The 25,949-nt window shown below is 42.4% G+C and overlaps 1 protein-coding gene across 4 annotated transcripts in view; it reads left to right on the forward strand.

Annotated features, from left to right (window-relative positions):
• The first annotated feature begins 8,496 nt into the window (after positions 1-8,496).
• Positions 8,497-25,949, forward strand: part of TRHDE (thyrotropin releasing hormone degrading enzyme) — a 334,099-nt gene continuing 316,646 nt past the window's right edge. For 2 of the 4 annotated variants that reach the window (XM_059726094.1, XM_059726093.1), the window contains exons 1-2: positions 8,497-9,829; positions 18,548-18,821. In XM_059726094.1, coding sequence (XP_059582077.1) covers positions 8,979-9,829; positions 18,548-18,821 — 1,125 coding nt within the window. In that variant the 5' untranslated portion in view covers positions 8,497-8,978. The remainder of the gene's footprint in view (positions 9,830-18,547; positions 18,822-25,949) is intronic. The other 2 variants (XM_059726092.1, XM_019493703.2) reach the window with 2 other exon arrangements.

Consider the following 25,949-nt stretch of genomic DNA (forward strand, 5'->3'; position numbering starts at 1 on the left):
TGCAGGCTGGATAACATGGTGCCATGGGCTGTGTCTGGCTCGCAGGCTGCGGGTTGAACACCCCTGGTTTAAAACAAGAAAAGACAAGTTCCTGGCAACAGAACAATTAATTCCAAACTGCTGGACTTTAAGAAAAGTAACAAAAATGATCATTTCAAAATTAAGAAATGTATGAAACATTCTGTTTGTTCCTTTAGATATGAAGAATGGAACAGTTTTACTTGTCTTAAGCTTTTCACTGTAACATATTGCAGACAGATATATTTAGTACTTTAACAGTTGATGCCAAATGAAATATTAGAGGTATATTATAGAGTAAAGCATTTCAGTAATACTCTAAAGTCTAGATTAGAAGTTTATGCTCAATACATATATGTTCTTTGACTCTCTGAATATTCTGCTTTTAGAAATATGGCTGCAAGATTATCATCAGTTGATTTCAAACACAGCCTATGTAAAGCTAACTTAAATTTTACAAGTTAGTGTCTTTCCACGCTGAATCTGATAATATAGCTTCTCTCTCCCATAATTGGAATTACTGGGCGTTTACCTAGCTTCACTTCTCATGGACAGTTGTTGTTAAACTGATGGAACTAAGGTAGGGGACCATTTTTCTCCTAGTATAAATCGCACAAGTCAAAGCTTACCACTTACGTTTTCCAAGATAAGTTTGATGATTATGCTGTAAATAAGCATTGATTTTTTTGTGGAGATTCCATTACTCTCAATCCTAGAAAAATTGTTCTGTCCTCTTGAATAGCTATTATAAATGTATAAGAAATATTTTCATTTTTTTCTGTAAGAGAAACAAAAAAGGCATTTCTGAACATCTGACAGTTGTGTTCTTGGCTTTATGAAAATGACACAAGAGGTGATATACAAAGAGATCTGCATGCTTTTTTTTTTTTTTACCAGTTGACCCACAAGGTGGCACTAAAGAGAAAAGTGACAATTTTTCTAATATAAATGAAAACCAAAGGCAGAATACTGTATGCTGAATCAATTTTTAATTAGAAGCATGCTTCCTTCATTGTCAGTTATACTTCATTTTGTGAAAAGCCTTAAAGTTAAATAATTACAAAAATGGTTCATTCCTCCTATCCCCATCAAAAGTTAATTTTTGATGAAAAAGAAAATGATCAAGACTTAGGTCATTTACTTATCACAACCCCAGAATCTTGAAGGAGTGTGATTAGGATCAAAATGTAGTTAATTAATTTCTTTTCTTTTCTTTGGAAATGCTTGCATCCTTTTATGAGTAATTAAATTTGTGTTAATAAAAGATACCATACCAGGAATTATTTACTACCTGCTTTTAAGTACTATTTTAACTGAAATATCCGGATTGGTCAGTTTTGCACTTTCAGTGTTCAAGAGCACCTGACTCAGTTTACTCTCATATAATAAAATAATTCATTTATAAACTGTACAGTTATTTAATATAATGTTTTAGGCTCAGTGGGAGTCAGTCAGAGTTCTGTTACTTTCTGCAGTGGAATCAGGATTTCACTTATAGCAGTCCCATGAAGTGCAGCATTAGAAACAAGTGGTCAGATGAACATAGTTCTAACAAGAAGATAGTAGAGCTAGAAAAATTGATTCCTTGATCTACTTGTGATAATCATTTAGACTGACTATTATTGTCTGATGTTGAAGATACCCTAATTACATTTTCATTGCCACAAACATTTAAGAATTTTTTCACCAATTATGGATATTCTATGTAAAAAGACTTCCCGCTTCTGGTTTAATTATTCACTTGATAAGAAAAATGCTTCAGTGATCCCTTCTTTCCAAGATGCTGAATAAGAATCCATACGTCTCATTTCTAATTCATACAAAGCACGTGGTACATGCCCTGGTCCAACCCCATTCAGAAAAGGTCTTGAGCCTAATTTGGAACATATACTTCAAAGGTACCCTGAATAAGATCAAACTTAAATACTTGTTTAAGTCTTTCCTCAATCAGAGCCCTAAACATGAGCTCAACTGTAAACACCTTTTAAAATGCTTTCATTTGGAGTCACAGCCTTTCACAAGGAAAGCTTAAGTTCAATGAGAATTTTGCCTGAGTAAGGTCTGCAATTTAATTGGATTGTTAACTTTTATTTTAATGATTAGTATATAGATCACTTGTCTCTAGCTGCCCTCTGAGGCTGTAAATAAATCATCGTCCTCTATTACAGACTCTGGTTACTAATCTTCTAATAACAGCTATTTTACATATAATGGAGCACATGACAAATCGAGTATTCAAAAGTCACGTACATTAGTAGCGTGATAGTAAAACAAGTGTTAATAGGTACTGGAAGGTAAAGATCAGTTTGTATATAAAGATGTTTTAACAATAATTGTAGGAGTCCATAAACATTTACTAGTAATTCTGGCTGAACTGATTAAATGTAGATAGGCATTTAATTTAATTAATCTGTGGAAACAAAAGAGCTGTATATAATACAGAAAGAGAAAACATTCGAAGACAGGTAGCAAAAATGATTCAAGACTTGGAGATACTTGAATATAGGGAAAGTGAAGAGACTGGGGTAACTCAGTTAAGGGAAACAAACAAGAAGTCATGATGCAAGTATGGTGAATGGCAGAGAAGGTGAGTCAGGAGTTCCTATGTTCTGGGTGCATCTATACATGACACTTTAATGCATATTAGCCTAAATTAATGCATATTACGGGTGCACATCTACATGTGCAAGCCCTTAATGCACATTAAAATGGTGAATTTAGGTTATTATCCCCTACCTGAAAATGCAGGTATCAAATTTAAGTGCAAATAGTTAAAGTGCATTAATGCTGTGTGTGTTGACTTACTTGGGACTAACTTTAGTTCCAAGTCAATCCACACACAGTGTTAATGTGCTTTAATGCCTGTACATGTAGGTGCCTACCTAAACACACTTAATGCACATTAAAATAATATTCATTAAATTTAAATGCATGTGTAGACATGCTCGCTGTCTCCTACAACAAGAAATGGGATATTTAAAGAAACTGAGAATCAACAAATTTAAAACTGATAATAGGAATGCTTTACACAACATTTAATTAACTTATGGAACACATTGCCCTGAGTTATTCAGGCTAAGATTTTAAGAAGTTTGAAAAAAAATCAGAAATGTGTGTGGATGATAAGTTTATGCAGTTATAAACACAGATTAAAAACAAAAAATAAACTATGTTACAAGGGCTATAAGGCCCTAACTTTGTCCACAGCTTGTTTCCTTGTACCTTTCTGAGACAAATCTTTTACTGACCGCTAGCTATGATTAAACGAACCACTAGTTGAACCACTGATCTAATTTTGTATGGAAACCCCTGTTTCTAGTATAGTGTGAAATATCTGGGAATTTTCTCTCCCCTTCCTGAAACTTAACTTGTATGTTCTTACCTGATTCCAAATAACTAGTTTTAAGTATAATTATTTACTAAAAGAAATAAATAGCGATGTTATATTTCTGCTGTGCAGATCACTACTAATAGCATGTCATTATTGTCTTATGGAACTGAAAAATAAAATCGCACTTGTTTTTTTTTTTAAATACTTTTGTTTTATAAAAAGCAGTGAAAAAACCCTTAGAAAAAGAAAATCTTTATTCTGAGTATACAAAAAACATTACTGTAAGGAAACCAAATATGCTTTAAATAAAGCACTCATTTGTTTTCCATTGTAGTTAGCTACTTAAGTGGGAAAATGAACAAATGGAAGAAAGGAGAGAAAAATCAATTTTGAGAGGCTGAATGAACATGGATAGATGTGAAAACACAACATCTGGGGGCAATAACTTATTCATAATCCAATTTGGGTAAGTGAAATAGTATTTTATTCACATTTTAGTGTGGGAGTATGTTTCATCCAAAATCTTCAGGCTAGAAATTTGACTCTTAACAGGAGCACAGTATAATGCATTTTCATTTAATAGGATTGAAATAAGAAAAGGAACTAAGGTTCACTGTACAAGATGATGAGACTTTTGATGAAACAATCCCTACCTGTTCATAGCACAAGAGCAGAGGGAAGTGACCATCTGTGTCACTGTGTAATGACACAAGCAGTCATCCATATATGGCTTCTCAGGAAGGCCTTCAGATATGGCAAGAGAGAACATTTAAAATAGTTCCTTCCCATTCTAGAAGGGAAGAGAAAAGAAGAGGAAAAGAGAATAAAAGCAAAAGGAAAATGCAATACGGGAGGGAAGCACAGCAGTACTGTTCCTACCTTTCTCATTACCAGCTGTTGTAAGATTATGACGATCTTTAGCTAAATCACCCCAATGAAGCGCCCTTTTCACATTTGCTTGTTTGTTATTTCATAAAACAATGAGTAAAGCAAAGCCAAGATGTAGTTGTACACCATTGTCTGGTCATCTCTAATTCAAAATGAAACAAAACAAATACTGCTGATGGCCGAATCCTACTTGCCAAACTCAGTCAGGAAGTTGGTTTACTTCTACAATTAGCATCAGCAAGTTTAGGCCATTACTGTGATGTAATGGAGAAAAGCCAAGAGATGAGGGAGAAAGCCTCTTAAATGTGCCCTGCCACTTGGCACATTTAAAGTGGAAAGCATTTTGGCTTCTTAGACTTCTAATGGGAATACTTCCCCCAATATTTTTTTACCAACGTCTCCTAAAAATAACCAAAAGGTGTATTCATCAGTGCCATCTGTTCATTCTAAAATGCCTTCTGAAAAAATTATAAATGCTTTGGGTAAAAAGTATCTCCACCCCTACTCTGACAGTTCAAAGAAAACTATAAACTTTCCTGTCAGAGATGGCCCTAATTGTAGGAACAAAGCTGTCAGAAAGGGCTGTTATGTTTTTCTCCAGAACTCCAGTGCAGGGATGTGTTGAAGTGTAGAAATGAAGTGACAACAAGGCCCAACTAGTGTACAGTCCCGAGGATTACCATGTCAAGCTGGCACAAGCCATAGCAAGCTGGGGCTGGGGCAGAGTATCCTTCTCAGTATAATATTATGCCTCAGGTGAATCAAATGTCTGAAATATTAGCAGTCTATCTGCCAGTTGAGAACTAACTACATTGCACCATTTAGACATAGGAGATCACAAGTAGCACTGATGCTCAGGTATGTAGGGAGAGTATGGCCATGACTTCAGAAAGTGCACTTTATGTTTGTCTCCGTGTCTGCATAGCTCAGCACAGGGAGGTGGCAGACCATCACTCTCTTCTTTGTGGCCACTTTCTGTTTGCCCTGCAGGCCTTACTCATGAACTCAAGGGGCGCTGTTGCCACTTGTTACTGCTTAGGCTTTAAGTGGGGGAGCCCTACCCCCTTTGCCAATCTGTACCTGAATCAAGCAGGATAACATCTGGTGGCAAATCTTTCATATACCCAGATGAGTAAAATATGGATCAACTAGGCCCAAGGTAGAAAGTTATGCATAGCCTAGAGAAGGTAAATGCCTTTATTCTCTATTTGGATAAATTCATTCTCAAAAATAAATTGTACTCAGCTTCATGATATTCGCTAAAGCTGCTTATTTATAAAATCCTTCTGGTAGGACTATAAAGCACCAGTGTGAAAACTGAATAGTGTTTGGGGAACTGTGACGTGAGAATACAGCTTTATTGGGATCCCTTGTCAAGTCCTTGCTGGTTGCAGTATAAGCTAGTATCTGAATTGAAAACTGCTGGCTGAAGTTTATCAGCGTTTCTTTTAATATTCTTTTGTCTATGAAGAACAGTCCCTAGGTTGATTCAGTAAGGGCCTGAGATGTGTTTTCTTATTTTGCTCAAATGGCTGAAATCTGAAATCTTATCCTATAGCTCATAAAATGTGATTGCGTACAAGATGTTGATGGCCTAAGGGAAGTTTTGAACAACCAAGAGTCATTATCAGGATTTACTGTAGACATGATCCACGCTCTTATGTCTTTCCAGTAGCATTACAGAGAGAACAGAAAAGTTGACTGCAAATTTCAGAGACATTACCTATGAAACCCATTCACGCGCTTAGTACTCTGGATTAGTGAACAGACAAGGACTTTGCAAAATGTGTATAGAGAGGCCCTTGTAAGCTAGAAGTCTACACAAATACATTTGTCAGTCCTTGTCAGGATGGTTCTAATATGCACACTTGCCATTTTAAGTGGTAAAATAGGAGTATCTTATGAATTTGGCTAAAAATCTGACCCATGCCTGGTCAAGCTACATTTTGAAGATCCAACATTACTAGCTTGGAGGATAGTATAATATGGCAGCGTGTGGTTTGAGAATGGTGGAAGAGCTCAGGCACCTTAACTGTGTTGCACAGAATTGGCTAGCAGAATGTTAAAAGCAAAATATAAGTCCTCCTAGATGTGACATCTGTGTGGATCAGAGAGGAAACTGAAACCACTTAGTGTCTCATCTTGCCAAAGTGAGAGGTCTAAACTCTCTTTATTTATAGCTTGTTCTAGTTTACATTAATGTAATCTTTCTTAGAAGGATATTGCCCCAGGTTGCTCACTGACCTGCAGCTTAAATAAACATCACTTCTGATATCAGGCTACTTTTCCTTATGAGTTTATATTTGACAGCTGAGTTGTGTGATTGAACCCCTTATTAGTTGGGCTTTGAAAATCTCAGCCATGGAAATAAAACTTACAAAGATGGCTAGACTATTTGTTAATGTTACTCTCTTGTGCTTGCCTTACATTTCCCTCTGAATTTGGCATAGTTGAGCTGTTTGTCAAGTGGTCCACAAATGTCTGAGATAGCATAACATGCCACTTTTCTGAGAACAACATATTCAGATGTAAAATTGTAACTTCTTTCCTGCTCTCCACTGCATGCATAATATTTTCTCAGCATACACACACAACTTATAAAATAGCATTAAGAAGAATTAAGTTCCACATACCCTTAAGACATTTTCTTGCTTGACTACGTCCCTGAGCTACTGAAGGGACACAAACCTACGTTTAAAAAACAAGACATGAGAGAGAGACAGATTTCTTTCTGATGGCTGCTATTGACAGCCCACATACAGAACACTTAAAAGCACTCAGACATTTCTTTTGTGTCCATATTCAAATAGTTTAATGAAACATATATAAACTGACATTTTTAAACCTAAAGATTTGGGTTTTATTTCCCCAATGTCAGTGTTTCAAATTACAGGGCAAGAGTTTTCCACCATGTGCCTCAAAGTTCAGTCAATGTAAAATGACACCTATTTACAGCCACTGAAAGGATTGTTGTGCTTTTATAACAGGTGGCTGAATAACATCACAGTTAATGTGGGGGAACGCTTTTAGGGAGTAATGTTTTGCCCCACATGACCAAAAGTCACAAGTGACATTATCACACGTCACTGTATATTAAATTTAGTACCTTTGCAGTGTGTAACACTCTCTTACATTGTACTGCAACATAAAACAAGGGCTTGAATCATTCTAGGCAGAGCCTGTATTTTTTTTCCCCTAAATGCTATTTGGTTTGAATGATAGCAAATGACAGCTCCTATTCCACGCTGCAGCATGCCAAGTCAGACGGAGGTAAGCACGCAGTAGGACAAGCTTGAGAGCAGTTCAGCAAGCCATACATCCAGTCCTACACAACCCTTAGAGAAGACTCACTTTGCTTATGTATTTTTTTCGAAGCACAAGGAATCTCTCTGGACTTTCCAGCACTAATTATTGCCCTCATTATGAAAAACAGTGCCCTTCTGCAAAGAATGATACAGGTGCTTAACTTCACTGACTCTGGTATCATTAACAAGCGTATGAAGTTAAGCAGATGTGTAGTTCTTTGCTAAAAGCCCTCCAGTATAAAACACATGGAAATAGCCCAAAACCAGCGGTTGGCATTTGCGGACCCCTAAAAAATTTCAAATGGAGGAGCGGACCCCTTTGGAAATTTTGAATGGAGGTGTGGACCCCTTTCAATTGTTAAGTGTGGGTATTTGCATACTTTTGATTGACTGCAGTCATCTTTTGCAGACCCCTGAGACAGTATGTGGACTCCCATGGGTGCGTGGTTGAAAACCTGAACTATGCAGGGTGACAAAAAAAAAAGCAAAAAGCAAAAGGCCATGTTGTAGTACAAACACCCAGGTGTGGACCTGAGTTTTGAAGTCAGGGCTCTGTGCCTGTACTGCTTAGAGCTGCTTAGCTTCTCTCCCCGTGCGCGCGCACAGGCACATGCATGGCTTTTTTGGAGGGGCAGGGTCTCTTTCATGCAGGTAAGGTCCCAGCTTTAGGTCCCCAAAACGTCTCCTTTCAGAACCACAGCAGGGTCCATGATCTTTTGATCCCTGGGGAATCCCACGCCTTAATAATGCCACTGGGCAAGCAAGTCCTATAAGGCTCCCTAACTGGGGGTGGGGGAAGGAAGACCCCCCTGCGTCTTGCAGGATCTGCCAGGGCCTTTTCAACCTGTAGCCAGCCCCCTTGCCCGGGGGATCAACAGCGGGTGCTGTGCGCTGAAGGGGGTGGGGATGGGAGGAGATCCGGGCCGCACCTCAGCGGCCGCCCGGAGGCTCCTCGCAGCCGCGGACCGGCCCAAGCAGCGCTGAGCCCCGGGCAGCGGGGAGGGGGGACCTGCTGCACGCTCCCCCTCCTCCCGCCCCCAGCCCCGACCTGCATATATAGCCGCCTGCCTAAGCGGGAGAGCGCTGCGGGCAGAGCCGCCTGCCCCGCCGGGCTGCGGGGGCCGCATGGCTGCGGCGCTGGGCACGGACCCAGGCAGCAGCGGGAGGCGGCGGCAGCGGCGGCGGAGGAGGAGGACGGCGGCGGCGGGAGGCTCCGGGCACTGAGTGGGAGGAGAGTTTGCGGAGCGAGCCGGCAGCATGTGCTGAAGTAGCCGCCGCCAGCCCGAGCGGCTCGGGGACGCCGGCGGGGCAGCGCCATGGGGCCGGGCGCGCGCTGAGGCCGGGCGGCGGGTCCCGCGACCGCCCATGCCGGGCCGGCCCCACGGGGGGGCGGCGGCGGCGGCCCCGCGGGAGGAGCCGGGGGAGGCGCTGCCGTGATGGCCCTGGCCGAGAAGCGGGAGAAGCGCTTCGCCTTCGCGCCCATGACGATGGAGGAGGAGGACGGCGCCGCCCTGCGGAACGGCCCCGGCCCCGGCCCCGGCTCCGGCTCCGGCTCCGGGCGGGCGGCGGCGGCGGCAGGGGGGCAGTGGGCGGACGCCGCCCGGCCGCGCACCACGGAGCGGCACATCGCCGTGCACAAGCGCCTGGTGCTGGGCTTCGCCGTGTCCATCGTGGCGCTGCTGCTGCTCACCGTGATCGCCGTGCTGCTCGGCGTGCGCTTCGAGGAGTGCGGTCCCGCGCGCGGCAACGCCAGCCTGCCCGGCCCGGCCCGGCGCCACCACGCCGCGGGGGAGCCCCCCGGCCGGCGGCAAGAGCAGGAGGCGCCGGAGGAGCGGCAGCGGCAGCAGGAGCAGGGCGAGGAGCAGGAGGAGGAGGAGGAGGAGGAGTGGCAGCGGCGGCGCCTGCAGCCGCCCTGGACCCAGGCGCGCCTGCCCCGGCACGTGCGGCCGCTGCACTACAACCTCATGCTGAGCGCCTTCCTGGACAACTTCACCTTCTGCGGGGAGGTGAACGTGCACCTGGAGTGCCTCAACGCCAGCCGCTACATCGTGCTGCACGCCCAGCGCCTGCACGTGCAGGCCGTCCGCGTGGCCGAGGACCGGCTGGCGGGCGGCCTGCGCGTGGCCGGCTTCTTCCTGCACCCGCCCACGCAGGTCTTCGTGGTGGTCCTCAACCGCAGCCTGGAGGCGCGCCGCACCTACAACCTCAAGATCGTCTACAGCGCCCTCATCGAGAACGAGCTGCTCGGCTTCTTCCGCAGCTCCTACGTGCTGCACGGCGAGAGGAGGTACCTGCCCCTCCTCCGCTTAGCCCAGCCGGGAGCCCCCTGCCCTGCCCGAGTGCCGCGTCCCGCCAAACTTCAGCCCAAGTTTCCCCGCAGGAAAGCACAGGGGTAGCCCCCTCCTTCCCTCCCCCCGCAGTTAAGTAGCCTTAGAGCAGCGGGTTCCCAAACTCTGACAGATTGTGCATAGACATTCAGAGCTGGATGGGACCTTGAAAGATCGTCCTCCCTCCCTTGCTGTGGGCAGGAATACCGCTGAGACCAAATGAGCCCAGCCAGGTGTCTGTCCAGTCTCCAGTTTAAAACCATACAACCTTAAGTACTGCCAGTAAATTTTTCATGTATGTAGGTAACCGACTAGGTCTTCAATTTTAAGTCAGTAGTGATTAATAGGTTTGTTAATGTGTACCGCTGGTGGGATGCCTAGGACAGATTGGGACCTGCTGCCCCAGAGGACTGACCGGCCCTCCTGAGAGTATTTAAGAGGCTGAGGTCCTGGAGCACCCCCTTCCCCACCCATCAAAAAGTCCCAGCACAGTTCTGACCAGTTCCCCAAGCCCAGCGTTGCCAGGTGCACGATGATCCTATTTGTACAATCATTTCAACCCTTGTAGGATCAACAATAGTAAAAGTGTTCAAAATGCATGGTCACTTTTGAGGCAGCTCATTGATGCAGCCTGTGCAAAAAGCCCAAGTTGCTCTCGGGGAGTCTTAAGTGATTTTTGGGTTTGCTGTCAGCACTTTTTTACAACTGCTTGCCTTGAAATAAAGAAATGCTTTCCACTTCAGTGGTCCAGTTCTCACTCGCTGGCTAGCAAGTTACAGTGAGCAACATAAAATAAATAAGACTTGCTTACTTATTTGCTTATTGTTTTTCAGTGTAGGCTAGTTTTTGAGCAAATACGGTCATTTTGAGCTTCCAGTGTGATAATGTCATATTTAAGACCTGGCAGCGCTGCCCCAGTCCACACCTCAAGCTGGGACTGGGCACTAGGACCTGCTGGATGGAGCCCATGACTTGCCTGCTGTAGATCTTACTGCTGACACTTCTCCCTTTCCCCTGCTTGGATTGTGAGGGGTAGGGGGGAGAAGGTCTTCTCCAGCCTCACTGGCATATACAGCCCAGGCTTCTTTCATTCCTCTACCTCCTTTCCTCCCCATCCTATTTGGGGTCCCTCACCCTTAAGCTGCTGCTGGGCAGGGCTGAGAAGCGAGAGCCAGCAGTTAACACTTAAGAGCTTCTGCTGGGAAACGGGGCTGCTGCTGTTTGCTAATGCTGCGCTGGACTACAGAGATTCCCATGAAGTCCTTTGGGACTCACTAAGAGTGGGCAATTTGCGTATGTTGACTGTCCCCCTTCCTTTCAGGGCTGGTCCCTCCTCTCTAAGTGTTGGGTAACTCCCAGGGATAAGCTGCACGTAGCCAGGGTTACAGCACCTTTTCTTCCCCCACTGAGGTGCACAGGGGCTGCAAATACTTTAGTATCCCTCATAATCCCTCAGTCTTTACCAGTTTTTAAGACCTGGGTAGACAAAGCTTTGGCTGGGATGATGTAGTTGGGGACAGCCCTGCTTTTGAGCAGGGGATTGGACTAGAATCAGTGGTTCTCAACCTTTTTGGTGCCAGGACCCATTTGTAACCATTGATGGCCAGTCTCAACCCAGTGTCCCTCACTCCCCAGCCCCCCCCCCCCCCCCCCCCCCCCCCCCCAGTGTATGGGGCAGGGAGTGGGTATGCTGGCAGGCTGGAACTCTGCCAGCCTGCAAGGGAAAACCCATAGTTTCCCATGGTTTTCTTCTTTAAAAGAGAATCTACTTTTAAAGTTTGTTTGCAACCCTTTCATGTATTTTTCTTTTGAGTCATAACCCAGGGGTTGTAAAATGCTGGACTAGACCTCCTGAGGTCCCTTCCAACCCTCATTTTCTATGATTCTAAGATTATCAGTGCCCTAATCCTCACATTTATGAAAGGAATAGGTGGGCAAGAGGCAGAAATAGACAGGACAAAAGCTAGGATAAGGCAAACTTATTTCTGAGATTATGGGTTTTTTTTTTCTCTAAATGGAGGCTTCCAAGGGAAGTTATCTCTGAGTAGGCTGGCTGAATCATCGTATATTTCAGGAGAGCCTGCATGTTTTATCATTCAGACAGGGCTCCAAAGCAGTTTTATCCTAATAAGATGCAGGCAACTTACTCAACAGGGCTTGACAAGAGCGAACTACTTACTGGGTATATTTTCATGTTAGTTAATCCATGTTGTAAGGTAAATGGAACGTTCAGTATGCCTGCTGATAGATTATATATATAATATATATATACACACACTCTAGAAGATATAACACAGACCACTGAAATGCATTTTAACCGTATAATGAAAAACCCACCATGCACCGCATTCAGCATAAAAGGAAGAGTCACTAGGCAGCTAGGGAACAGGCAAAATTAAAGAGTAAACTTTCAGTTCTGGCACAAAGTGACATACAGAAAAACAGTGGTTTTCCAACTTTCTGGGTCATGTACCCTATTTTAAGGTTGTTACTCTGCAGTGTATTCCTGTGACTCGGTGTTATGGATAAGGAATCTTATAACATTGCAGTTATGCTCTAATGTGTCTGACAACCTAGGAGAGATTGTAGAGTTAGTTTTCCTTCCCCACCTCCTTTCTAGCTTTCTTTTCCTGTTTATACTTCCTCTTCCCTCTTACTTTCATACTCCTTCCACCTGCCTGTTCTCAAGAAGGTCTCCACATATCCCCGAGGGTTATACTTACCCCCTTTTTGAGAAAAGCTCTGCTAGAAAGGCAGTGCCTAGAAAAATAGGTCTGTTTAATACCCTAGGTATTTCTTTAGTGTATCAAACTTGAGTACATTGTCTTTAACAGGTAGCAAAGGCTCCATTTAAAATGCCATTGAGTACATCAGTGGGGGGCAACCTTTTTGGCAGGTATGCCACAAATTAGCCGTGCTTCCTCCCAGAGTGCCCCACTGATCCCTTTCCCTTACCTTATCTGCTGCTCAGCCTTCTGCTCCCTGCCATGTACTCCCTGACCTCGCTGCTGCTCTGTTTTCTGCTTCCTGCCCTGTTTCCTGCCTGATCTGATACACTTTCCGCCCTATCTGCCACTGTGCTGCCTTTCCTCTCTTTAGTCTACCCGTGCAACTTGTGTCACCCGAGCCAAAAGTTTGTCACCCCTGGTGTACATTATAAAGACATTTTAAGACAACTTGATCTGTAAGGTCCCTTCCAGCTCTTAAAAATGATTAAACCTTTACAGTCTGAAAACACTAACCATGTCTTTGTTCAAAGCTTGAAATAACTTTTAGTATAGGATTCTGCTGCCACTTTCCTACATTCACTTCAATTGCCTTATTGCAGATTTATACTAATAGAAATGGGGTTGCATTAAATTACCTTTTTGAGGTCTCTTAAAACCTAATGAATTATGATTATTTTAAGTCAGAATCACTGCTGTTTTTATGTTGCAGTAGACTCTCTCTCAGTATTACTGAGTCCTAGCCATAGACTAGGAACCTGTTGTGCAAGCGCTACAGAGCAGAAAAAGCCAGTAGCTGTCAATCTAAGTAGTTAAAGTGGGGCTGACTGTTGCTAGTGCCCTGAGAGTGAGTTTATATTTAAGCTGTCTGGAATTGAAACATCCATATAGTTGCACATTATTTTTCTCTGAATCTCATTATTTTTTAATTTTTTTTTTTTTTTTTGGTATTTCCTGCTGAGCAAAGAGTTTGCACTATGGATATTGAGGGAAAAAAAAGTAAGGAAGACAGAAAAAAGAACACCCCCAACTCAATTATATCAACAATTCTTATATTAAAACATATTTTTGTTGCTATGGTTACTAAGAATTTAAGCAGACTGATGCTGGAATCGCAAGCAGGGTTAGGATTAAAATTTGCGATTTGTCGTCACAGCCAAAAAAACCCAGAATTTGTGTGGAACTCGGTTGTAGAAAAGATGCAGCTGTATAGCTTACTTTTCATCTGATTAAGGACCGAGTGCCTGGTGTAAACAGAGCTCTAATGTGTCCACATTTTTCCTGACTGATCTGTGGAATTTAGTTTCTGTAACAAACTTAAATGTTGATAATAGCAATTAGAGTAACTTGGCTTCCTATATAAATTCATGGCAGAGAAAATATTCACACGATTATCATGCTCTTATGCTTTTTAGTTTGTTAAAATAATTTAAGCAAACTGTTAAATACATACTGTGGAGACATTCCAAAGGAGTAAAAGTAGTATGCTTCTGATACTTTTTGCACCAAATTCACTAGAATATTTACAGTTTTAATATTTGTTAAAAGCTCCAACATAGTTTAAGACGCATGGGGGAGGTAATTATCTAATGTATGCTATTCAGTGCTTATGGCACCAGTCTTCAAGTATGGATCATTCTAGTGTAAATAAACTTCATTAACCTTGTTGTTTTGGGCTGGATCCTCAGCTTTTGTATACTGGTGTAGCCTTTGTAGCCAAAGGTTATGGATCTCCCCCCCCCCCCCCCTCCCTTTGTGCTAGTTTAGGATTTATGCTTAAGTTATGGTATATATCTAACATTAGTTATAGTTTCAGATGTTTAATAGAAGTTCTGTTCTTCCCTTTTGAAGTGTCACAAGCTTAATGAGTCATTGTAATATAAAAAATATACATACTCTAAACAGTGAGGCTTCTTTGTTCAAAATGTGTTCCTGCAAAGTAGTAATTTGCATTTTGATTAATAACCTGCTTTTTAAAGAAAATATAAATATGAATGTTTCATAACTCTTAAATGTAGACCATTTTCTGTTATGACAGATGGCATGGCTCCTTTCAAGTTTTGTGGGACCTTGTTCCAGTGGAACTTTAGCTTTTTGACATCTTTATAGTTGATCAAAATATAGCAACATTGTTGGAATAGCAATCCCTGTAAAAGGACTTTAAATGGCACTTTTCACTTGTGCTTGAGATGCGAATAGTTCTGGTTAACTCTGCAGCTTCAGAAGCACTATAAGGCTTCCACTCACTTTTCTTGTATACTTAATATTTGATCCCATTAGTGAAAGCCATAAATCAGTTTGAAATGTTGATAGAGATATGAGAGTCTTTGTTTTACCACTTAAGTTATTGTAACTTTAGTGAAAAAGATAAAAAAAAAAAAGCGAAAATGAGAGCCAAATTACTTTGCATTGTGCGCTGTAATTTACTGGCAGTAGCCAACTAATAGCAAAATGAACTATTTAAGAATTTTATAATAGCTGGATACAATGTAGGCAAAGATCTAACTCTTGTACAAGTGAAAAGAAACAAATTCCTTGAATCTTTCCAACAAAACAAACTGATTGATTTCTTTTATTACAACTAAGATGTCAAAATAGACAAGTTGTTGAGGAAACACGTCTCTCCTTAATAGATGAGGTGGAATTAAAAGTGCATGCAAATTACTGTTGTAGGTTTGGTAGGTAGGCAAGCTGTGAGGCTTTCATTCCAGGAAGTACAGCTTTGGGTACTGATATTTCTAGGAATTATAAGATAAAAATGTTACTGTCCAAGAAAAGTTTTGTCATCTATCTCCCTACATACCTTCACTGCTCTCTAATCTCAGCATGCTACAGAAGTTTTGCGTGTTTATCCCATTTCTTTGTTCCTTAGGAGAAAATGTATAAATTCTGTTATACATGCTTATAGCTTAATCTTCAGGACTTTCTTTTTCTTTCCTTCCCTGAAATGTAACACAAGACTAGACTCGGTGGTGATACTTACCAGCTAAGGGATAAATATCATTGTTTCTTGGTATTGATGGAGTTTATACTACTATTTGTAGTATAGCATTGAATGTTATCAAATATCCAGTAATGTACAATTTGTGTTTAAAATATGAAGAATTTATCAGTAGTTCTTATTAGGCTGCCTAAGAGATTGTTTCTTAGCCCAACATCTAAAGAATATTAAGACAGTATCAATAAGATCTTCAGGGACTGAAAAACAGTGTTTCCTCATTTACACACTGTCAGGATGTGTTGTGTGCAGAATTCCCTGAACAGGCATTTAAAATACCTGTGTGTTTGAGCTCATTAAAATTGTTAATTGCAAAAGAAAGTTCATCAGTCATAGCTTTACTAATATTGTTCTGAGTCTTACTTTCTGTACTCACTCAATGCTCCTTTTTCAATTCATTTGTGTTTGGGTGTGAATGCAATTCAGAATTAAGCCCATTTTAAGGATCTGGATGAAATAAAGTAAAGCAAAATGCTTTGTTGGACAAATTCTGCTTTGCTATAGTAGCATAAATCTATTGATGTGAAAAGAGGGTTTTTTTGGATTGGTAGAGCTAGAACTGAGCAGTATTTGGCAAGCTTGCACACAGATTTGGATTTACTTATCCCTCGTTAAAAATGAGACAAAAAAGCTATGATATAGTGAACTCTTTCCCACATATTAAATAATTGTCATCCAGTTAAGATTTGGATTTCAGACAAAGAACTGAAACAAAGTCTAACGAGTGTAAAAGGCACTAGGCTTTTAAAAGATTAGTCCATGTGAAATCTACAGGTAATCTCCTTGTGAAATGTATTCTGAAGCACTCTGTATGTATTTACTCAAAAAGTAACATATTAGGCTTAAAGTATCGTAACTTGCCAGTAATTTAGTTTTGTATCACTTTTATAAAAACATGAAAAACCATAAACACACTTTAATTTTGAACAAGTTACATATCTACTTTTGCAACATCAGGATTTCAGAATATCGCACTCTGTTTTATGTGGAATTAGCCCTTTTCACCAATGTTACTGGATCCTTCTTTCTCTCAGTCCACTAAAATATTACCTTACAGGTCAGTAAGGTTGCACAAGGCATTTCTCTTCAACACAGTCATTTAAAATCTAGGAAGTTGTTAGTTTACGAACCATTACCCTTCAAACTCCTTGGGCCCATCGACACGTGCTATTAGTGCATAGCAATAAACTCTGGTGCATATTGCACTGGAGTTTATCGCTCTTTAACAATGCATTTGAACGTGCTCCTGGCACTGCAGCACATTGGGCCAGGTCAGAGCAGCCCTAGCTGGTAGGAGGCTGGTGGGGTGTGGGGAAAGGAGTCAGCCTGCCAGCTCATGGCTGCCCTGAACCAGCTCAGTGTGCTGCGGGGGGGCTGGCTGGGGCATGAGGGTGCTACAGTGTGGGGCTAGCTGGCAGGCAGTCCCTGCACTGAAGCACCCTAGTGCCCTAGCCACCTCTGTCAGCATCTACATGTAAGTTGCTGTGGAGTAAAGAGCTCCACCATAGGATAGTACTTGTGTTTACAAGGAATCTACAGCGGAGCTAATTAGTTTCCTCCATCCTAATAGCACTGCATGTGTAGATGCTGAGACGTTTGCTGCAGAGCTAATTAGGCAACTGCATGTTAAACATCTCATGTAGATACACCCAACTTCACACAACTAATTCCTGTTCATATCCCATTTTGAATACCACCAGAGCATAATTCATTGCTCTCATAATGCACACATGTAAAGTACACTTTGAAAAAGTAAACTAATTCTTGCAAAGTTCCCAGCATATGTGGATTTTCCCAGTGGTTTAAGTGCAAGCATGTGTTCATAAGAGTTCCTTTGCAGAACAAGGATCCAAGTTTGTATAGCTGTAAAGAAAATATTTGTAAGTGTGGTATTATGAAAAAAATAGAATTTTTCCCCCTATACAATAATTTTGTTTTTTCTTTGAGATTTCCAGAAGATCACCTGTTATCTCTTTAATTTTTAGGTTTGTGTGTCATGAAATTTGTAGAAAAAAAGACTGAAAAGCATATTTTTACATAGAGACTTAATTGTGTTCTTGTTTGAAATTCTGCAAAGGCCCTCCCTAGACTCTTCTGATCAGGCTTGTCTACACATTCATTTTAATGCACAATAGCCTATTTTACTGCACATTAAAGCAACATGTAATAAAACCATGTGATTAAGCTAGTGCACAGTAAAATAGGCTACTGTGCATTAAGCATCATTTTAAAATTGTGCATTCGTTACTGAGCATTACAATATGCCTAATGTGCATTTACTTAGTACCTCACATTGGAGGTACTAAATTTAATGTGCATTAGGAAAAGTGCATTAATGGATGTGTAGATGTGCCCACTGGTATTTTGTAGCTATAATGCTACTAGGTTTTAGTGGGACTCAGATCTACGTGCAATTAGTACACAAATTTATCACAGGGAACAGTGATCTTCTGGCTTATGCTAAGTAAACGTAAGATATAATGTCCAAAGAATAAGGAAATATACGCATTTAGTATTTGAGGTCACACTGAGCATCCTGAAATTTGTTAGATCTTAGATTTAAATGAAGATTGTGCTTCTTGTGTTACATTGTGGGACCTCTATTAGTTGACTGTTTTTTACATACTGATGAAGAAAACTATGTCAGGACATGAAGTATGATACAGGGGAGCATGTTTTTTGTAATTTTAATTTTGTGTCTATAAAGTTTGTAGTAATTTTGTGGTGCCGTACTTTGCATGGATTGAATATCAGTATATACAGGATTTATACCAAAAACTATTATTATACCAAAACAGAATTATTAACACAAGTATATAGCATATGAATTGCATTTTATCATTGTTATAGTTGAGTTTATTTTGGTAAACAACAGTATTCTAGTAATAATGTGTCATGCCTGACTCGAACAATATGCATAATCACTAATGTCTTTTTTTTTTTTTTAATTGCAGATTTCTTGCCGTTACGCAGTTTTCTCCTACTCATGCCAGAAAAGCTTTTCCTTGCTTTGATGAACCCATCTACAAAGCCACTTTCAAAATCAGCATCCGGCATCAAGCAACCTATTTGTCTTTGTCCAATATGCCAGTTGAAACTTCTGTTTTTGAAGAAGATGGATGGGTTACGGATCACTTTTCACAGACTCCTCTTATGTCCACATATTATCTAGCTTGGGCTGTTTGCAACTTTACTTACCGAGAGACGATCACCAAGAGTGGAGTTGTTGTAAGTATTTCTAATGCTAGGTCTATGGGCACTTTGTAGTCTTAGAGAATCTTGCTTTTTGTAAGGAAACATGATGCCAGGTGCTTAGAGTAGTTACTCTGGAATCATGTTTTCTTACAAAAAGCAAGACTTTGATTAACATTCATAATGTTTGCTTGTGTACCTCAGGCCTTAAATCTGTTTTTATATTTGTTTTTCTGTGATGTTTTGGTGTATATCCTGCATTTCATAATGTTTTAGTTTACCAGGGCAACCTAGCTTGACATACTTAGAAGTAAAACTTTAAGCATCTAAGTATGTCACTCCACTTTAATTATTATTATTTAATTCCTGTTTCTTATCCCTCTTTTGGTCTTTTCATTTCCCATGTTCCTAGAGCTGTTTGCAGAGAGGGTATAGTAAAACAGCAGTGAAGCTCACTTTTATCCTTAGGGCTCTTGCTTAGAAGTGTGTCTTTATACCAGGGGTGAGCAATTATTTTGGCAGCAGGCCATCGGGGGTGCTCATTGCCTGCGGCAGATGGACCCCCTGCCCCCCATGGTATTGTGGCTCTGGCTGAGTCCTGAGAGTTGCATGTGGTGGCAGGGAGTGGGGCCAGGCCACCAGCTCCATCACATGGGGTGCCTCATGGCTCATGTGCAGATCCTGGGACTCCATCAGAGTAGCACGTCACTGAGAGGAGCCCCGGCGTGGTGGAGCCAGCGGCCTGGCCCTGTTCCCTGCTGCCATGTGCAGCTCCTAGAACCTGGCTTGAATGGCAGGGAGTGGGGCCAGACTCCATTGCACAGGGCTCTCTTCTAGGGCTGTGTGAAACTTTGCCAGGTGTTTTGTTTCACCGATGTTTTGACTCATTTCGAGCTTGAAACAGTGAAATTGAAATGAAATGAAGGGCTTTGAAGCAGCCTCGAAATGAAATGAGGCGAGTTGAAACAATTCGAATTTCAAACCAGCCTGGTGGTGGGAGGCAGGGGAGAGCCAGGGCTCTGCTCCGAGCCGCAGCCCTGGCTCTCTCTGCCTCCTTGGATTGGCTCTAGTGTGGGGAAAATTTTTCCTGCCCAGGAAAAATTCAGCTTGTGTGGGGACGTGTCCCTGCATGAGCTGACTTGCCCCAGGCCTGCCTGCCGCTGGCCCCAGGTGGCAGCACCAGCCTTCTGTGATCTGGGAGGCAGATAGGGGCCCGCACCCTCAGGAGCAGTTCAGCACAGCCCCTGCAGCCCTCCCAGGGGTGTGGGCAAGTCCTTGATTTGCCTGCCAGATGACAGGAGGCTGGTGTTGCTGGCTGGATGCAGCCCATGCCGGGAAGATTGGTGCTGCCGCTGGCCCCAGCTTGCAGCATCAGCCTCCTCCTGTCATCTGGCAGGCAGATTGGGGTCTCCCCTGCACCCCTGGGAGGGCGGCAGGGGCTGTGCCAGACTGCCCCAGGGGTTGCAGACCCCTGATCTGTCTGCTGGATGACAGGAGGCTGGTGCTGCCAGCTGGGGCCAGTGGTAGCACCAATCTTCCCGGTGCTGGCTATGGGCAAAACGGCAAAAGAGTTTTGACGAAATGAAACTCGAAACAAAATACTGTTTCACTGAAACAGAAGTTGAAGCAGAATGATGTTGTTTCGCACAGTCCTATACTCTTCCACTTCCAGCAGAGTCCTGGGAGCTGCACATGGTGGCAGGGATCAGGGCAAGGCTGCCATCCCCATCTCGTGCAGCTCCTAGCCGAGTTTTGGGAGCTGCATGTGAGCCATGGGGAACCTCCCTGTCCTGGGTCCCACACTCCCACTGACGCAGGCATGGTGCAGGCCCTGCTTTCTCACCACTGCTTCACTACCTCCTGCCCTGCAGCAGGGACAGGAGGAGTCTCTGGAGGCTGGGAGATCTCAGCAGTTCCCTGGGCAGCTGCAGCAGCCCTGCCTGGAAGCTATGCCTGGTGGTGGGGCTGTTGCTGTCCTGCAGGGAAGGGTGGGAGCTTAGTGCATTGCCCCAGTGGGAGTGGGCAGAGCTCAGCCCCATGCGGAGCATAGCAGGGGCAGCCATGGGCCAGGCTGGATAAAGTTAATTGGTAGGTGCCTGCCCGTGGGCCAGATGAAATTGCCTGGTGGCCTGGATTTGGCCCACTGGTCATATTTTGCCCGCCCCTACTTCACACCCTCACCTCTTGCATGGAGTCTCAGATCGGAGGAAACCTCTCAGATTTCTGATTTCTGTGTGGCATGGTTCCAAAAGCTGCTAATTTTTTTTTTTTTTAAATGCATGTCAGCTTTGTTTTTGTTTAGAAATATCAAGTACAGAACTGTATAACAAGCCAAAATATACATGAAAAATTCTGCTAGCTAAATAGGTTTTTGAAATACTGTCAGTTTTGTATTTTGTTGAATATACAGAAAAGCTTTGAGATACTTTGCACAACAATATTGTTTCAGTGTTAAAACGGGGTGGGGGGGGGGCGGATTGAAGCTAGATTACATGCCTATGCAAAGAGTAATGGGTGACAAGAATTTGCTGCACTTTTCTGCATGGGCTCTCCTGACTTCGTGTTCCCCCGCTTGCTGACTTAGGGCTTCCCCTTGGAGCAGAAGAGTACAGAGGGAATGGTGGGGTAGGAACCTTGTCCTACCCCAAGTATATATTATGCCAACTAGCAAATGTAGCACTACATTTCTTTTTGTGACTCAAGAACAAGAAGGAAACCTGATTTTAAAAGTGATTTCTCTGTGGAAAAAATGCCCCACTTTTTTAGCCCTAGGATACTTTCAGTTTGGAAACTTACTAGATGTGTGTCCTTTAGTGCCATGGGCACAGAGGCTGGTCTTAAACTTCTGGTCTCAGCCTTGTTAGGCCAGTACCCTCTCCACTAATGAGTAGTGACTCGATGACTGAAATGGATTGCCTATCAGGTATGGAACCTGTCACCTCTGGTTGCCAGTTTTACTCTCTTGCTCCAGCTTCATCATTACTAAAAACTCTAATCATATGAGGTGTATCCATAGGTCTAGGCAAAATAAGCTGGTGGTTTCAGCTGAGCAATTAGTACATGGGTATAAACATGCTAAAGATCTCTAACCATCAAGGACTTTATGATCCCCTTTATACCATAATGCTGCTGGGTCTCATAGAAATTCATATAAAATTGTGATAAAGGACAGGTGCAAGTGCTCCATGTGCTTCTGACATACAAATGTCATAATTTTTAAGACAACTGCACATGTGCAACAAAAGGCACAACATTCAAGACTTTTGGTTTGAAAAATACCACCTTTTCCACTTAAATATGAAGAATCCCCTTTTTCTGTAGCACTGTCTTATGCTCAGGAGGCAGCAGCCAGTTGCAGGTGACAGTCATGTATACCTGAGTAGGGTCTGATACCCCGAGGGAAGGGGAACAGTCATGTGCGGACAGTACTTGGCTGCTTTTTACTCTTTCTCCTGTTAGGTGATGCTAATCCTTGGATGCCTGTGGTTAACAGGAGTTTACGACAAACTGGCATTCAGCTGCTTAAAATGAATCTGACTACCTAAGGCACCAAAGTCATAAACTGAGATAGAGCATAGGTCCTTTTGGTTCAGTAGTGTAAGAGCTTATGATGTGTACTCTTCAGTCAGTTTGACAGCCTTACAAAAACACACCACAATAATTGGCACCCTTGCTGGCAGTCTCGACAGAGGGGCCAAAAGTTGAACAGCCATGGAGACTGAGATACTGTCTAAGTCCTAAAGGTGGTTTCAGTGCGTGTTCTCTTGCTTTTGCCCATCATTTACAGTGGGCCCAACAATGTGGTGTCTTAATGCTTGAATAGTGAGTAGACCTGAGGGAATACTTTGTACTAAATAATTCATTAAATGAATTTAGCTTCTTTTTCAGCTTGACTGTGAGCCGGTCACCATCAGTTTGTGTTGCTCAAACCTTCTGATCAGGTATCTCACTGCATTGTTATAGTGTGGCTTGTTTGCAAATATTTTAGGTTTGAGATAGTTAGTGGTTGCTCAGAAAAATGGCATGGTATCGTTGCTGTACCCCAGTCTGGAGAGTGAGCACACACTTTCAGAATGCATTACCTTTTTTTACCTTGGCACTGGTGCATGCAGCTCTGAAAGATGTCTCTCCCCAGCAATTTTGCAAGTAAAATTAATTGCCCCAGTTGTCCATGGAAGATGAAAACAAAGGCACAGAAAAGTAAATTCATTTACAAATATGAATCAATAGCTGGGAAATTCCCCTGTCTCTAATATTAAAGCACTCTAGTCACATTTTAAACTTGAGGGATTTTGCTTAAAGTAATGCAGTTTGTCACACTTCTTTTCTGAGTAAGTGAAAGACTTTAGTTGCCTCGTACTGTCACTCTGGCATTTTAATTTCAATTCATAAAGCAATTGAAAAAAAATGTGTTTTTTGACATGTTGACAACAAAAATCTCACCTCCATTCTTACTAATCAGAATTTTGCCTGATTTGAGTATTTTTATGGGGGCCCAGGACAATTAAACCCCTAGGAAAACAAAGCAATAGTAACATTACAAAGTGTCTTGATAACTGGAGAGGGTTAATGATCAGCAGTTCTCTTTGTCTCTGGAAAAAAATGACGTTCAGTATTCTAAGAGTCTCAAGCCAGGTCAACCCTTGTGGTTTTTTAATGAATTCTAATCCATGCTCTAAATTCAGGTTAAATTAATTTTGGATTGCCAAAATAGCCAGTTCCTAAATAATAAAAAGAGATGCTTAGTACTTGTAAAATGTCACATATTACACATGCAAAGTTGCTGTATATTATGCAGACTAATATTTGTTTGAAAAGGAGAACTCAAGATAAGCATTGTTTTCAGGAGCACAGTTCAGTGGATGTCAGCTGTTAGCATAAAAGTTCAGTCCCTATGGGGCCTGACAAAAATCCCTACCCGAGTACATTTTTCAGAAACAGTCACCTCTTAAGGGTGGTTTAAGGATGTATGATATGTTGATTCCATTCTCTGTGCAAGTGCAGGGGAAAATACTGTTGTGGAGCCGCTTTTAAATCACATGGACACCCTTTCTCTTCTTCCACTTAAGCATGTATATAACGTAAAAAAATCCACTACAGCAACTTGTAAATTCTCACTTCTCTATAGGTCTCTCTTGCTTTGAGTTATGTTCCTTAATTACACATACTCACTGCCATAAGTCTGTCACTTGTCAGTAGTTATTGAATTCATAATTCTGATTATGCATAATTCTGATTTATAGCATCATCCCCATTGAGCTCTCCCTCCTTCATTATTGTTTTCTCCACCTCTTCAGTTCCTCACACTTTCTTTTGTTGCTTTCAGATTCAAGGATGGGCAAAATATGGCCTGTGGGCTGGATCAGGCTTGCCAACTGGCTGGATCCAGCCCGCAGCTGCCCCTGCAGTATTCCACATGGGGCTGAGTCTCACCTGCTCCCACTGGGGCAGCCTGCGTCTGCACTCCTGCCAGCCTTGGCTTTAGCCAGCATGCAGCTTCTGGCAGGGTTATTCCCAGTGCGGCTGCAGCCAGCCAGATATTTCTCTGCTCCCCTCACCTCCAGTAGGAGCAGCCAGGCTGAAGCTTCCCTGCCTGCCCACCTGGAATGGTGTAGCAGGGCCAGGATTGGGAGGAGTGGCTGTTGGAGATGAGGGGAACACAGAAGCGCCTGACCGGTTGCAGCAGCACCAAGCCCATATTTTTCCTTGTTTCCTTCCTTTGACTAGTCATACTTGTTCTTTCTTCTCATTCTGGGAGCTTCTTTCCTCTTGTACTAAATGGAGGGGGATGGATAAGTAGATGCATAAGCCCAAGGGATATCAGCTGGTGATGGGATTCTTTTCTGTATACAGCAGGGACAGAAAGTTGTTGGCATATTCTTCTTGCTGCTCCTGGGATGGTGATGGCAGTAGGTGGGCAGAAGGAGTACTGTTTGGTGGTTTAAGCAAGACTATTTTACTTGAGTGAATGGTTGCTTACAGGTTGATTGGGTGTAGAGAAGGGGAGGTCTGGGGAGGAATCATCTGAGTCAAATGAAATGGCATTGGGGAAAAAAAATAGGAGCAGGCAGCACTGGGGCATTTGGGAAGACAGTACAGCAGTAGGACGTCAGCAGAGACTACTGGATAAAGAAGAACAGCCTCTTTCTGAAATTCTTTGATTATGTATAACTGGGGCAGCTCTGCTTGAATTTGCCCCATAGCTTGGCTGAATGGGCAGAATGGGATATAAGCACAAGCTTGAGCACGCAATTCTGCACTTGGAGCAGTACTTTACTGCATTAGGTTTTATCTTAAGTTGAACAAAGCATTTTGCTGTCCTCTTGCAAGTGCTAGCCGCAAAGCATCAGTGAAAAGGCATTCCACCTGACACAGCTTTTCTCTATTGGGGATCTTGCTTTCGCAGTCATTTGTTATTAGGAAACAACAATTGATGTCAAATAAATAAAGTATTCAGAATAACTCCTTCTCTTCCATTGGTTATTATTAGTTTTTAGATACTGAGAAAACAGCAATATATTAAACAGTCCCATATCTGTGATGCCATGGTATTCAATCTTTAACTTTTCAAATTGTAGAATCTTTATATTTATTCATACTTGTATATAATACCAATAATGACCTCAAGATCAGGCATTTCCTGTCAGTTAATGACTGCTTGAGTAAGAGGCCTGAGGCAAAGCCCCAGGCCCTCTTCTCTAGCTGGTGATTTTTAACTGCCAGCAAATGCCCTCTCCATCAGTCATTATTTATGAATCATTATCAAAACAATAATACACCAAATAACATTTCATGGGTGAGCTAGCTATTCTGTTACAGCAGGGCAGTATAGTAGGCTATCAAAAGTAGATCTGGGCCAGAAACAAAACATCCCCTGAGATTTGTTCTGCTCCAGATTTAAACTTTACCTTTTAGGCTTCTTCTTTAAACAAAAATTAAGTTTTATTTGGCCATGACTTACTGCTTGAAGGCCATGTACATAACAGGCTTTAAACTATCAGTGAGAGATCAGACTGATTTGTGAAAGCTGGTAATTTTTTGGATTTTAGTCCTCATCTTGTTATCTCCTGGGTCACCTGGTAGATCAGTGATTTAATGGTAATAGATAAGTCACTGGCCTTGATGCCCTCTTCCCATATCAGGGGCTTTCCAGACTAAAAACCA

The sequence above is a fragment of the Alligator mississippiensis genome, chromosome 4 (assembly GCF_030867095.1).
Source record: "Alligator mississippiensis isolate rAllMis1 chromosome 4, rAllMis1, whole genome shotgun sequence".
Classification (NCBI taxonomy): Eukaryota; Metazoa; Chordata; order Crocodylia; family Alligatoridae; genus Alligator; species Alligator mississippiensis.